Source organism: Tupaia chinensis, unplaced genomic scaffold (assembly GCF_000334495.1).
Source record: "Tupaia chinensis unplaced genomic scaffold, TupChi_1.0 Scaffold000276_2, whole genome shotgun sequence".
Taxonomy (NCBI): Eukaryota; Metazoa; Chordata; class Mammalia; order Scandentia; family Tupaiidae; genus Tupaia; species Tupaia belangeri.
Genome location: NW_006159759.1, coordinates 2,921,959 through 2,934,566, shown reverse-complemented (window position 1 = coordinate 2,934,566; position 12,608 = coordinate 2,921,959). Strand labels below are relative to the sequence as shown.

General features: G+C 35.0%; 1 protein-coding gene across 1 annotated transcript in view; it reads left to right on the top strand.

Moving 5' to 3' along the window:
- CNTN5 (contactin 5) overlaps positions 1–12,608 on the top strand; it is a 515,333-nt gene that overhangs the window by 21,773 nt on the left and 480,952 nt on the right. The window contains exons 3-4 of the mRNA XM_006150105.2: positions 260–383; positions 510–685. Of these exons, the coding sequence (XP_006150167.1) occupies positions 260–383; positions 510–685 (300 nt within the window). The remainder of the gene's footprint in view (positions 1–259; positions 384–509; positions 686–12,608) is intronic.

Here is a 12,608-nt window from a genome sequence, read left to right as displayed (position 1 = left end):
AATACACATCAGTCTTTGAAAAGTTTGTCTTTCCATTGCATGTATCACACTTTTATAGATTTTTTTTTTTTGCAATTAAACAATGTGCTTGGGTTTCTATAACTTACTAAAACAGTGTAATTTTCTAGCTATACTTTCTCTTGGAAATTTTTTCTGTTTATTGCAAGGAAAGAACACAAGTTTTGAATTTATGTTGGGGAATAAGAGTATCTTGCTATTTTGAAGAGTTTTTAAGGTGTATCTGTTTTGGTTCTTACAGAAAGTGTGGACTATGGGCCAGTGTTTGTACAAGAACCAGATGATATCATTTTTCCAACTGATTCTGATGAAAAGAAGATAGCACTGAATTGTGAAGTTCTTAGCAACCCAGCTCCCACTTACAGGTAGACTGTCACTATTCATCATTTTTCTTAAGCCTAAAAAAATTCCCATCAATTCTGACACCCTCAGGGAGTATTATAATGCCTCAAGTAATTTTTACATTTATTTGTCTCCTGATTTTTCCTAAGATGGCTTCGAAATGGAACAGAAATAGATCTGGAAAGTGATTATCGCTACAGTTTGATAGACGGCACTTTCATTATAAGCAACCCAAGCGAAGCAAAGGATTCTGGCCATTATCAATGTTTAGCAACCAACACTTTTGGAAGTATTCTTAGTAGAGAAGCTACACTTCAGTTTGCCTGTGAGTAAAATATATGAATTTCCCTTGTATATGTATATTATATGTATATTTGTATTTTGAAACTTTAGTTAGACAAAAGTTTAAGACCTCAAATTTTACAACAGTGGTAAAAGCACTGTAAAGATAAGTATGCAAACGATGTATTTCTTTCTGGGATATTTTTAAATTCCATGAAATATTTGCTGTCTTTAAAATAAACCTATAAACCAATGTTAAATCTTATCCAGAAGATTTACAATTCAAATAACATTTTAAGATCTGATTTTCTGTTTATATTTTTAAATTTCCACTTCTCTAATTCTTCTGCTGTCTTTTATAGTCACTGTTTGCTATCTATAGGATAGCATATTCTTAAAATCCTACTTATTGTCAGGTAATCAAAAAATGCTAATATTTCAGATTCTAATTACAGCTCCTAGGTGTCCCAATTTTTGTGCTGAACAAAGATACCATATGTGTGTGCACAAATAAACATATACATATGAATGAATAGAAACATTTTCTGAAGTAGATAATATATCTGATTAACTAAATGAATTGATTTCTTAAAAATTCTTAAAATTATTTCTCTTATACCAGTCTTATTTAGATTTTACTCGTACCTAGCCCAGTATTCTCCAAACTGTATCCATTATTCATCCTTTATTCTTTCCTTTTTATATCAAATTATGGATAGGCTATGAGGTAAAACATTTAATACTAGTCTTTAGTGAGCAATCCTATTTGGATTTAAATTTGTGAGGTTATAATCTCTATAAAAGAGAGACTAAGGCCAGGAATCTTTGTATTGATAATTCATATATGACTGTATTGGCTGTACAAGTTTTCATAAAATGTTTAAGTTAAAATCACACTCTGTAGATGTAATCATTGATTTTTCTTTATATAACATTCCTTATGTATCATTACTAATGAATCCCTTTTAGATACCCTATTATAGAAATATTAAGGGAAACAGAAAAGAATAAAGGGTGCATAATGGATACAGTTTGGAGAACACTGGATTAGATCCTAGTAAAACCTCAATATTATCTTTTAAAGTAGATTAGGCTAAGGGATTTACACAGTTATATATTTACGTATTCCCAAGATACCAACATAGGAGCTTAACTACACTCCCTTAAAAAATTAGTATGTGATATATCACAGAATCTAATACTTTTTTTTTTCCTTTGGAGAGGTTTTTGCTATAGGGCATGTGTGCATGCCAGAAAGACAGAGAGAGACAGAGAGATAGAGAGAAATCACCCCCCAGGAGGAATGGCCACACCACAATCCCTTCTCCTTCACTCTCCTCTCAGGATCTAGGGCATGCATGCACACGTGCCCGGCATGAGTTTAAGCCACCGGGTCTGGGACATGAACCACGGTTGACTACATGGAGTTCAGCGACATAGCCATTACGCTAACTACTGGTCCCTCTAATACACTTTAATATACACATTAACAAAGTTACTTATTAAATCAAATGACCCTTCTAATTACTTCTCTATTCAGTAGAGCTGTCTTCTCAAGACAGATAACAGCAAATCCATAGAACATTATGGGCAAATAATAATGACTTGTAAGCTCCTTTTTTGGTCTATAATATCTGACATAAGTGTACCAACCAGCAATAGCTTATTTATCAGTGGATTTCCCCATAGTGGTAGCAAATATGCTTTTTATTTTACTATATATTTTTTATGCTTCAGAGCCAAAATTTATTTATCCCAGGTGTCCATGTGACTGTGCCTCCCTGGGCTTCCCATAAAGACCAGTCAGTCATAGTCATCAAATAGACACATGTAGAGTGAGCCCTTTGTCATAAGCATTTATACTTCAATGGCCTGGCATGGGTAGCACTAAGTTATTTATGTGACTTTTTAGCATGAAGCTCCTTCAACTTGGCTTAGACCCACAGTTGCTTATTTTTAAATTAAACATTATGGATAGACACACATATGGATTCATTGGTAGCATCTGATGACCCTGCTCCTCTTCACCTTCCTTTAACTCAGGATCTAAGTTAACTATGCAGATAAAACCTTGAGGTTCTTACCTGGAGCAGATATGTAGGGAATTCCACTTCTGCATCAAAATCACTTACCCACCTAGAAGCTAATATGCTTATAGTATGGTATTAAGCAAATTAAATCCTTTAACTCTTTTATTGTGGTAATGTTTAACTCTCTCTTTTATTATGGTAATCTTTGGGCAGGGAAATGCAAATATGGGTGATAGAGAGAAAGGAATTAATAGCCTTTTTATTAAATTCAGGTGGGAACATGGGTACATATAAACACTAAGAATCAGGGTAGTTCAGAAATCAGGGGTAGAAAATGAGGTAGGAAGTTGTGGGAAAAAAGAAAAGGGATTTTTTTTTTTTGGAGAGGTTTTAGCTATGGGGCATTTGCAGTCGCCAGAAAGACAGAAAGAGAAAGTGGGAAATCACCTCCCAGGGGGTATGGCCATACCACAATCCCTTCTCCATTCTCCTCTTGGGATCTTGGGTACTCATGCACCTGTACCCAGCATGAGTTTAAGCCACCAGGTCTGGGACTCAAAGCACAGTTAACTACATGGGAGTCCAGCAACATAGCCATTACACCAACTGCTGGCCCCAAGAAAAGGGACCTTTAACAGAAACTGAAAGGATACAAAGGTAAAGTGAGATTTAAGAACATGGTGGCAACATTTTTTACATCATGAATTTATGTTCAGGATCATAGATGGATAGAGTATAAACTCATTATTTATTACTAATAGAATGTTTAGTTTCTAGACCAGCAGAAACTTGTATTGGTTAAGGCACTGGACTCCCTCCCCTAGGGTTGACTGTATTTTGAGTTCTAGACCTGGTGGCTTGAAACTCATGCCAGGTTCGCCCAAGAGGAGAATGGAGAAGGGATTGTGGTATGGCCATCTGTCCTGGGGGTGATTTCTCACCTTCTGTCTCTCCATCTCTCTAGTGAGCACATGTGCCTTATACTATAAATCTCTTAAAAAAAAAAAAAAAAAGAAAGAAAGAAAGTTCAGTATCTGAAGGGATTTAGTGGAGAAATGGACATTACTTTTTGTACATTTTTAATCTGATACCATTTATCATTTATATACATCAGCCACTATCTAAAAATTGAAATATTTGTTATACAACTAATATTTCAATACTTATTTACTAATTATAGATAATTATTGAAACGTGTAAAGTCAAATTTGTTAAATATTTATTAACCTTTTTCTAAAGAATTGCTTATTTATTTCTATCTATTATTTGAGTTGACCAGAAAGAGAAAAAGAGAAAGAAAGAAAGGAAGCTGCCAGATCTGGGGTTCAAACCGTGGTTGGCCATGTGAAGTCCAGTGTCTCAACCACCAGGCCCCAATATTTATTATTATTATTATTATTATTATTTTAAATTTGCTGAAGGGCTCATAAGTGGAAAGAGAAAGAGAGGAAGAAAAGGAAAATGAGAAAGCACCCATCATGAAAACTGTCACACTGCAATCCCTTCTCCTCCATGTCTCCCTTCTTTTGGAATTTTGACAGGCACACATGTGTCTGGTGTGTTTCTCAGGCCCCTGAGTTCTGTGTTTGAACATATCATTGATTATGTGGGATCCAGCCACTTTAAACTCCATGCTACTGGCTGATCCAAAACTTCTAAAGTCCAGTAGATACGCAAATGTTCTAAGAGTCTTAAAGTGAGACAAAGTTTATAAATTCTCTAAATGATTTTAAAACATTTTATTATTGCTTATAATTAAACTCTATCTTTTACTAATTCTTTAGGCATATTGTATAATTTCCTCAGTTAACAATAATCTTATTAGATAAATATTTGTTGTCTTTTACAAGTTGTTTTATCTTACATAGTAATTCTGGGGTTTTTCTATACTCTGCTGGTGCTATTGTGACTTAAAATCAAATAGAAGGACCATTTTACCAAACCCAAGGTTATTTTCTGAATCACCAAGGAGCCAAATTTTTACTGTCCCTTTTAAATGTAAAACCTGTTTAACAGACCAGATCTTTTTTGTAATTGTATTTTATTTTTGTTAGATCAGCGATTCTTTATCAATATTTAGTTTTACATAGCCCTTACCTTTGCTAGAAATGATGTGTTCTTAAAACTTATGGGACAATTAAATAAACATATAACAAGTCTGCCCGAATTTACATTCATAGAAAAAAGTACTAAACTATATTTTATAGTAGGCACACATTAATTGAAGAATAAAGTTATCTATACACTAACAATATATTTATTGAAGATAACAAAATTTAAATATATCCCATTTGAATAATCTTCCTTTTGCATGGAGTTTACACATAGACATATCCAAACACATAATAAACTTTCTAATTTTTAGCATCATTAGAGTTTCATGGCCTTTTGCATATTTAACTTATTCATTTATATATAAAAATTGTCATAATGTTGCTATTCAGGTCCTTAATATTATCTTTTCCTCTTATTAGCCAGAACTACATTTAAAAGATTCTAGCTGTTCACTAATAACATTTTATCTCCTGTTCCAGAGACTAAAATCTGCATGCCAGAGTTGAATATCAGATTGTACCAAGTAAATTCTCGTGCTGGGTAGGATAACATTATTGCTAAACCAGATTACTAAAAGAGATTTTTAAAATCCATTTCTTTTAGGATCTCAAGCTCCCATTTCTATCTAATCTTCACTGAATGTTTACTTTTCTGGCAGGCAAAGTTGTGAGTTTTAGATACTTTAATTCTTTTCCTCCTCATGACCAATGTATGCATGACTGATGTAAATCCATTTTACACATGGTAACTCTACTTTAAATTAGAGTTAAATGTCTCTACTAATACTCAATGTCTTATTTTAATACCAATATATAGTGCATTTCTTTTGTGCCAAATTTGATTTTCCATTTCTAATGTAATTACTAAATCATTTTTATTTCTTTCCTTAAACCAAAAAAATATATATTCTAATAAGAGGACAGGATAGCATAGGCTATCAAGTGTCCTGATTACTGTAGTCAAAACAAATATTTCCCCGAACTCCTAGGGATCAATGTAAAAAGAGAAGTGAAAAACATTGAAAGAACTTTATGTTTCCCCTTCTTCCTCACAGGGAGAAAAACTTTTCCTGACAAACTCTCATAGATATTTCTCACTGGAGTCTTTCTATGGTAATCCGACAACACCCCTACATCAGTTCCAAAGCAAGTTTAATTAGCCTGACATAAAGCCAAACCAATTCTTCAAATGTAACTAAATTTTAATCATGAAGTTATTCACTGATAAATACATTTATTCTAATTCTGATTTGAGCAACTAATGGATTTGAGCAGCTGCTGCTCATTTGTTCAGCCCCTTCTAACTTACCCCTCACATGCTCAAATTTCTACCCATGAGGATCTTTCATTTTTAAGTTCTCCCCGAATGAATATTTATATACATGGTTCAGCTTAGTTAACGTTAATACTTTAGTTTAGCATTAATAAATATATACCTCACCAGGGTATAGTAAAAATTAATGAGGTGTCAAAGTCATGTTTATGAACTGGTTTTTAAGTTCAGAAAGAGAGACATTAATAAACACCATGCTGGGGTGTTTCTGCTCATGAAGATTGCTACTGGTTATCAATAAGATTGTTTTTGACAAAAAAATATTTTCTTCCTGGAGCTTATGTTCATCATGAGGATAATTTCCTCACCTAGTGTAGTGATTTCTCTTCAGAGACAAGCAAGAATACACCATCTAAAACTTTGTCACTCTATTAACTTATTACCATGCTAATGAGAATTCTGAATTGATAATGTGACACTACACTCTCCTCAGACATCCTTCAGAAATCTAAAGCTCATAGCAATCTCTCAAAGTTAGGATTTTTAGAAATAATTCATGCCAGCAAGTCAAACATAAAATGAATCAAGAATAAAATCTCCTCATATTGTCTCTTACTTCTAAATATCTTTATATGCAATCCTTGGTAAATTGATAGTTCATATCTAAATTTGAACGTACTGGTTTTCAGGGCATTTAGATGATTTAGATCCAGAATATTCCATTAGTTTTCCTTGAAGCAGTTGATTAAAATAACCTCCTTAACTCTTTGAGAGATTATATGACTTTTGTTAGACTTTGTATTTAAGCCCTTTAATTTAACCTTTCATTTTCATATAAAACTCAGAAATTACTTCTCTGGCTTTTTCATAACTTTTTCTTCTGAAGTAAAATTGACCTTAGACTTTAAAACCACATTTTACTGGTGTTTAACATCTAATGAAATTATTTGAATAATCGCTAACTCCACAGTATATCCAAAGCTTTATTTCATTAGACTGTGAGGCTTTGTCCATAATAACTTTATTAAATCACTTGAATATTAATCTGAGTGAGTCACATTGGAATGAATGAGTTTACTAGGTATAACATTATCAGATTTTATTACAAAATACATGAATATATCTTTTAAATTTTATCTTCCTACACAAAACAGCCTGTTTTTTGTCTTAAATAAAAACACTATTTACAAATGTGTATATACACACACACACACACACACACACACACACACACACACACACACACACTAAGTATTTCTTTAAAAGGACAATTACTCCCAGGCAGGTCCCATGCTCTAGTAGTTAAGGGAGCTAGATCCCAAATGACCAGCCATGCAGTTTAAGTCCTGGCCCAATTGACTTGAAACACACTCGGGTCACATGTGCATGCATGCCCCAAATCCTGACAGGATGAAGAAATGGAAGAGAAGCCATTTCTCTGTGACCATGTCCCATTGGGGAATGCTTTCTCCCTCTTCTTTCTTGTTCCCTCTGTTTCTTTCTCTGGTGAGTACATGTACCTTCTGGCAATTAAAAACTAAAAGGACAGCTACTCTGATTATAATAGACAGAGTAACTATGAGTATATAATCCCTTGGCAAAGTGTAATATGATTTATTTGATTGAGATCACGGGAAAAAATTAAAATACAGGGGTCCAGCAGGTGGTGTGATGGTTAAAGCATTGGACTCCTACGTGGCAAAACACAATTTGAGTCCTGGACCAAGCAACTTGAAAACCACACCAGGTGCGTGTGCATCCAGAATCCCAGGATGGAGGAGAAGAGTTCGCTGTAGGGCCATAGGGGGTGATTCCTCACTTTCCCTCTCACGGACTTTCTCCAGTGAGTGCATATGCCCTATGCCAAAAACCTAAAAAAAGTTAAAAATATATGATTCATGCTTTAAAAAAACAGTCATTAAATGGAGTCAAAGTTAAAGTAGGTGGCAATATATCCTTAAATTTTTAATTCCATTGCATAAATTATTGTATGCACATATTTTGTTTGTTAATTATTTATGACAATTAGGAATAACTCTGCCCATGTGTAACAGACAACCTCTAGCAAAATGGCTTCAGTTACCTAGCATGGTACTATATATATATATATATATATATGTGTGTGTGTGTGTGTGTGTGTGTGTGTGTGTGTGTGTGTGTCTATGTATGTATATATGTATGTAACAACAGTGTTCTTGTAAAAAATGAGGAAGTTCAGTTCTTCACTCAAGTTGTGTGAAGCAATTTGGAAGACCAAGACTAAGGAATGTAAAATCTTCTGACCTTTACTGCTCAAGCACATTTGCCTAATTCACTTCCTTTAATCCTTACAAAGTGTCTTTGGAGACCTTTCCCCAGCACAAGTAATTCCCAGGCACAAAAGAACAATAGACATTTTAAATTTTACAGCTAAAGTCAGATTAATATGACAAAATAGCAGTTTCATCTCAAGATGACTTAAGAGCCTGATGAATATAAAGATACCAATATAATATTTTAAAAAATTAACAAAGGGCGAGATATCAAGTAGGAGCACTTTCTAACATCATTTCGTTGCACGCACACAAAAAGTCATTCTTTGAGAGACACATTAGAGCAGAACATTATGTATGACCCAGCCTGGAGATCTTGGAGATTTCATTCCACCTAAGTCAAAAGAACAGCAATTATTATACCTTGATTCCATTTCCACCCCAAGTGCTAAACATTGCCGTGCTTCATGTAGATAGAGAGGCAGAGAGATAGATAAGTAGGTAGGTAAGTATGCAGACGGATGGATGGATGAGTGATCCACAGATACAAAGAGAGGTACAGATGTATAATCTATACATATATGTGAGTGTGCGTGTCATGTATATGCAATAAGCAGCAATATTTGCTGGGCACTTAAATGTGAAGCAAACTACTGAACACATTTAATGCTTTACTACCCGCTTTAAACCTCCCATCAACCTCACAAATGAAGTTCTGTCACTAATCTTATTTGTAAATTGGAAAAAGAATAAAAGTGAAGCTCAGGGAGGCAAGGTATTTTCATAATTGTACAGTGATAGAATAGAGCTTTAACTGAGATCTAACTTCAAACGTAAAATTTATAATCTTTATAATCCTGCCTTGTTCAACCTTAACCATACTCTGCCTTGCATTATTTTGCTTTTCATGTGTGTAATTGGTTTAGCATGGAGCACTTACTTAGTCTTTATTCTTTCTACGACATTGTCCTGGATGTCAGGGCACCTATAGTGAGTAACGAACATTCTCAGAGAGGTTGAGACTACAACAATCAGTGAAAATCCCTCTGTTTGTGGGGATAGCTGGTGGAATGGTGGTTAAGGTAACTGGATTCTGCATGGCAAACTGCGTAGTTCAGATCCCGAACCTGGTGGCTGGATAAACACACTGTCGTGTGTATGTGCGTGGATGCCTAAAATACCAAAAGGAGAAATGAGGAGAAGATATTGCAGTGCGGTCATTCCCCAGGGAGAATGCTTTCTGCTTTCTCACTTTCCTCCTCCATCTTTCTCCATCTCTTTCCAATGAATGCAAACACCCTCTGGCAAAAACAAAAACAAAAACACCTCTGTTTCATATAAATTTCCTTAGTTCAAGCATTCATTAATTCTCCCTCGAATTACGAGAAATACTGCCTACGTTTTCTACTCCCTAAAGTCATTTTTATTCACTCTGTTCTAGTCATATTAATGTTCCCGTGTAGTGCTTTCTGGAATGATCTATGTAAAACACATTTCTGACTATCTTACCCGTACATAAGTCTCTGAGAGCTTACCACAAATGCATAAGAATTTGTAAATTATCCTTCATGTATACCCAGGGCAGAAGACAATCTAAGAATATACAGCCAGGAGAACTTTGCAGAGAAAGAAAACAGAGGATCATTTCAATAATCTTGGGGAAAAGGACCTGAATTCACTTTCTATAAGAAGCTTTGAAATGAATGAGAATTTTCAAATGATAGAATAGACGGTGGTGAGAATAAAAAGCCAGTTTAAAGGAGTTAGAATAACAACTAGATTCTGAGCTTTGATCAATTCGTTTGAACAAGTAATAATGCTATTACATAATGAAGTCATAACAGAAGGGAAGCAGATTTGTGAGAGACTAAATTTTTGATTGGGGAAGATTTATTTTGACTTTTGGAAAGAAATACTTAACTTTTCAAAATAGGAGTTATTGCTCAGAAAAGACAGGTGGAAACTGGGTGCAAAATGTACTGAGAGACTCAATGAATTACAGGAGTGTTTCTTCAAGGAGAAATTACACTAGGAAGGAAAGAGAACTAGGGACTCAACCTTTAGAATACATGCATTTGGTACAAAGACAGCGAAAAGTGGAAAGAAAGGAGCTAGTAAAGGAGATAAGAAAAGAATAATCTGAGAAATGGAGAAGAAATAAATAAAATAGGGTGTGATAGAAATGTTGCTCAGAGTTTTAAGATGGGGACTGTCATTGATGTCAGATGCTAAAGTAATACTCAAAAGATCTTTGGATGGGCCAAATGGTGGTGCAGTGGTAAAACACAATATGTGAGGCTTACCCACAGGAGGGTATACAGTTCGTATCTGGAGACCTCCTGAGTACACCAAACATGATCTGGGGATGGCTAAATCTAAGTGTAGATTTTTGGCATCCAGACCTTTTTTAGAGATGCTACAGCTCTCTCTCACTCTCCCTATTTCACTCTCTGACTTTTTTTCACTCTTTCTAATGGAGGAATGAAATAAATAAAACTATTATTTAAAAGACCTTTTGATTTTTTTAAAAGGTTTTTGCCACAGGGTGCACGTACTCAACTAGAGAGATAGACAGAGACAGAGAGAAAATGAGAAATGACCCCCCACCCCGGGGATGGGGGATAGACGATCACATCGCAATCCCTTCTCTTCTGTTCCCATCTCGGGATATTGGGCATGCATACATACATGGCCAGTATGATTTTCAAGATACCTGGTCCAGACTCAAATTGCAGTCAGCCATGTGGGAATCCAATGATGTGAACACTACACTGCCTGCTGTTCCCAATCTTTGGATTTTGAGACCTTTAAAAGCTTCTTTCAACAGCAATAGGGACAAAAATAAAAATCCAAGGTATTCAAGTACAAGAAACTTAGCAAACGTTGATTCTGGCTATAACAGAAATGAAGATGGACAACAGGGTTTTGTTGACATATGTGAGAGTGAAAATATTATGGTACTTGATAGTAGATAGCAGTATATCAGTTCAGAGGATGAAGTTGAAAATATAAAATGAATTCTCTTTGGTTAAATGAATTTCTCCTTTTTAAGTAAGGCACGCGTATCCTCTAGGTTTTTATCTTTTTCTAGGGAAATTCTTTTCCATGAAGAAGATACTCTGGGACAGCTGGTGGCATGGTGGTTGAGGCAGCTAGGTTGTATATGGCTGATTATGTGGCATTCGAGTTCTGTACCTGACAGCATAAAAACGTGCTGGTTACGTGTGTGTGCAGGCCCAAAATCGTGAAAGGAGAAATGAAGAAGGGATTGTGGTGTGTCCATCTCCCATAGGGGATACTTTCTCACTTTATCTCTTTCTCTCTCAAAAATATTCTATGATTATGTATCCAGGAGAACTTTTCAGAGAAAGATGAGTTAGAAAATCATTGTGATAATGTTACAAAACAACAACAGCAAAAAGATACTTCCTATTGTAAATATTAAGCTGAACAAGAAAATAATTTAGTCTAGAGGTTGACATAGAGACATATACTTCAAGTAAAAGACTATAAAACCATCTAGAGAAATATAAAATTTCTGGAAATATTTTCTAATCTTCTCAGGTATCATATATCCTTTAAATTCTTTTTCACTTTTCCCCCCAAAATACATATTACCTCAGGGCTAACAGGTAGCATGATGATTAAGGTTCTGGATTCCCACATGGCCAACCACAAGTTAGCTGGGTTCTTTGAGTCCTGAACCCAGCAGCTCAAAAATCATGTCAGGCATGCACGCAAGTGTGTGTATGTGCCCAAAATCCCAGGAAGAGAATAAAGAATGGATTATGGCATGGCCATCCCCACTAGAGGAAGTAATTTTTTACTTTCCCTTTCACCGTCTGTCTCTGCTGTCTCTTTCTCTCTCCAGTGAGCATACCCACCTTATGGCAAAACCTTAAACAAAAATGTAAAACAAAACAAACAAACAAACAAACAAAAACTATTATTAGAAGAAGGAACAGTATACTCTTGCCACAACTTTGTAATACTCAATTAAAAGGGGCAGATAGTGATTAGGTTAAAATGATAATTTTCTTGTTCCAAGGAATGCAAAGAGGAGGAAATAGAGGGTAGTTTATTCTCTAGTACAGTTTTTCCCCAATTAAGGCTGTGTTGACTAGCGAGCCTGAGTACCTGTGAATTCATGAACTTGATTTCTAGGTAAGCTTTCTGTAGTGTTTCTGTTTTGTTTTGGGTTTATTTTGAGTCAGATTTAGTATTTATCAGGGATGCAGCTGGGATTTGTCCCTGTAAATTCTAACAAGTCAGCTTATGTTGGATATAGTTGTGCCTCTGAAAGTTATATTTATGGTACTTATATCCTAAGCTTAGATTCAGATGAGACCAGGATCAT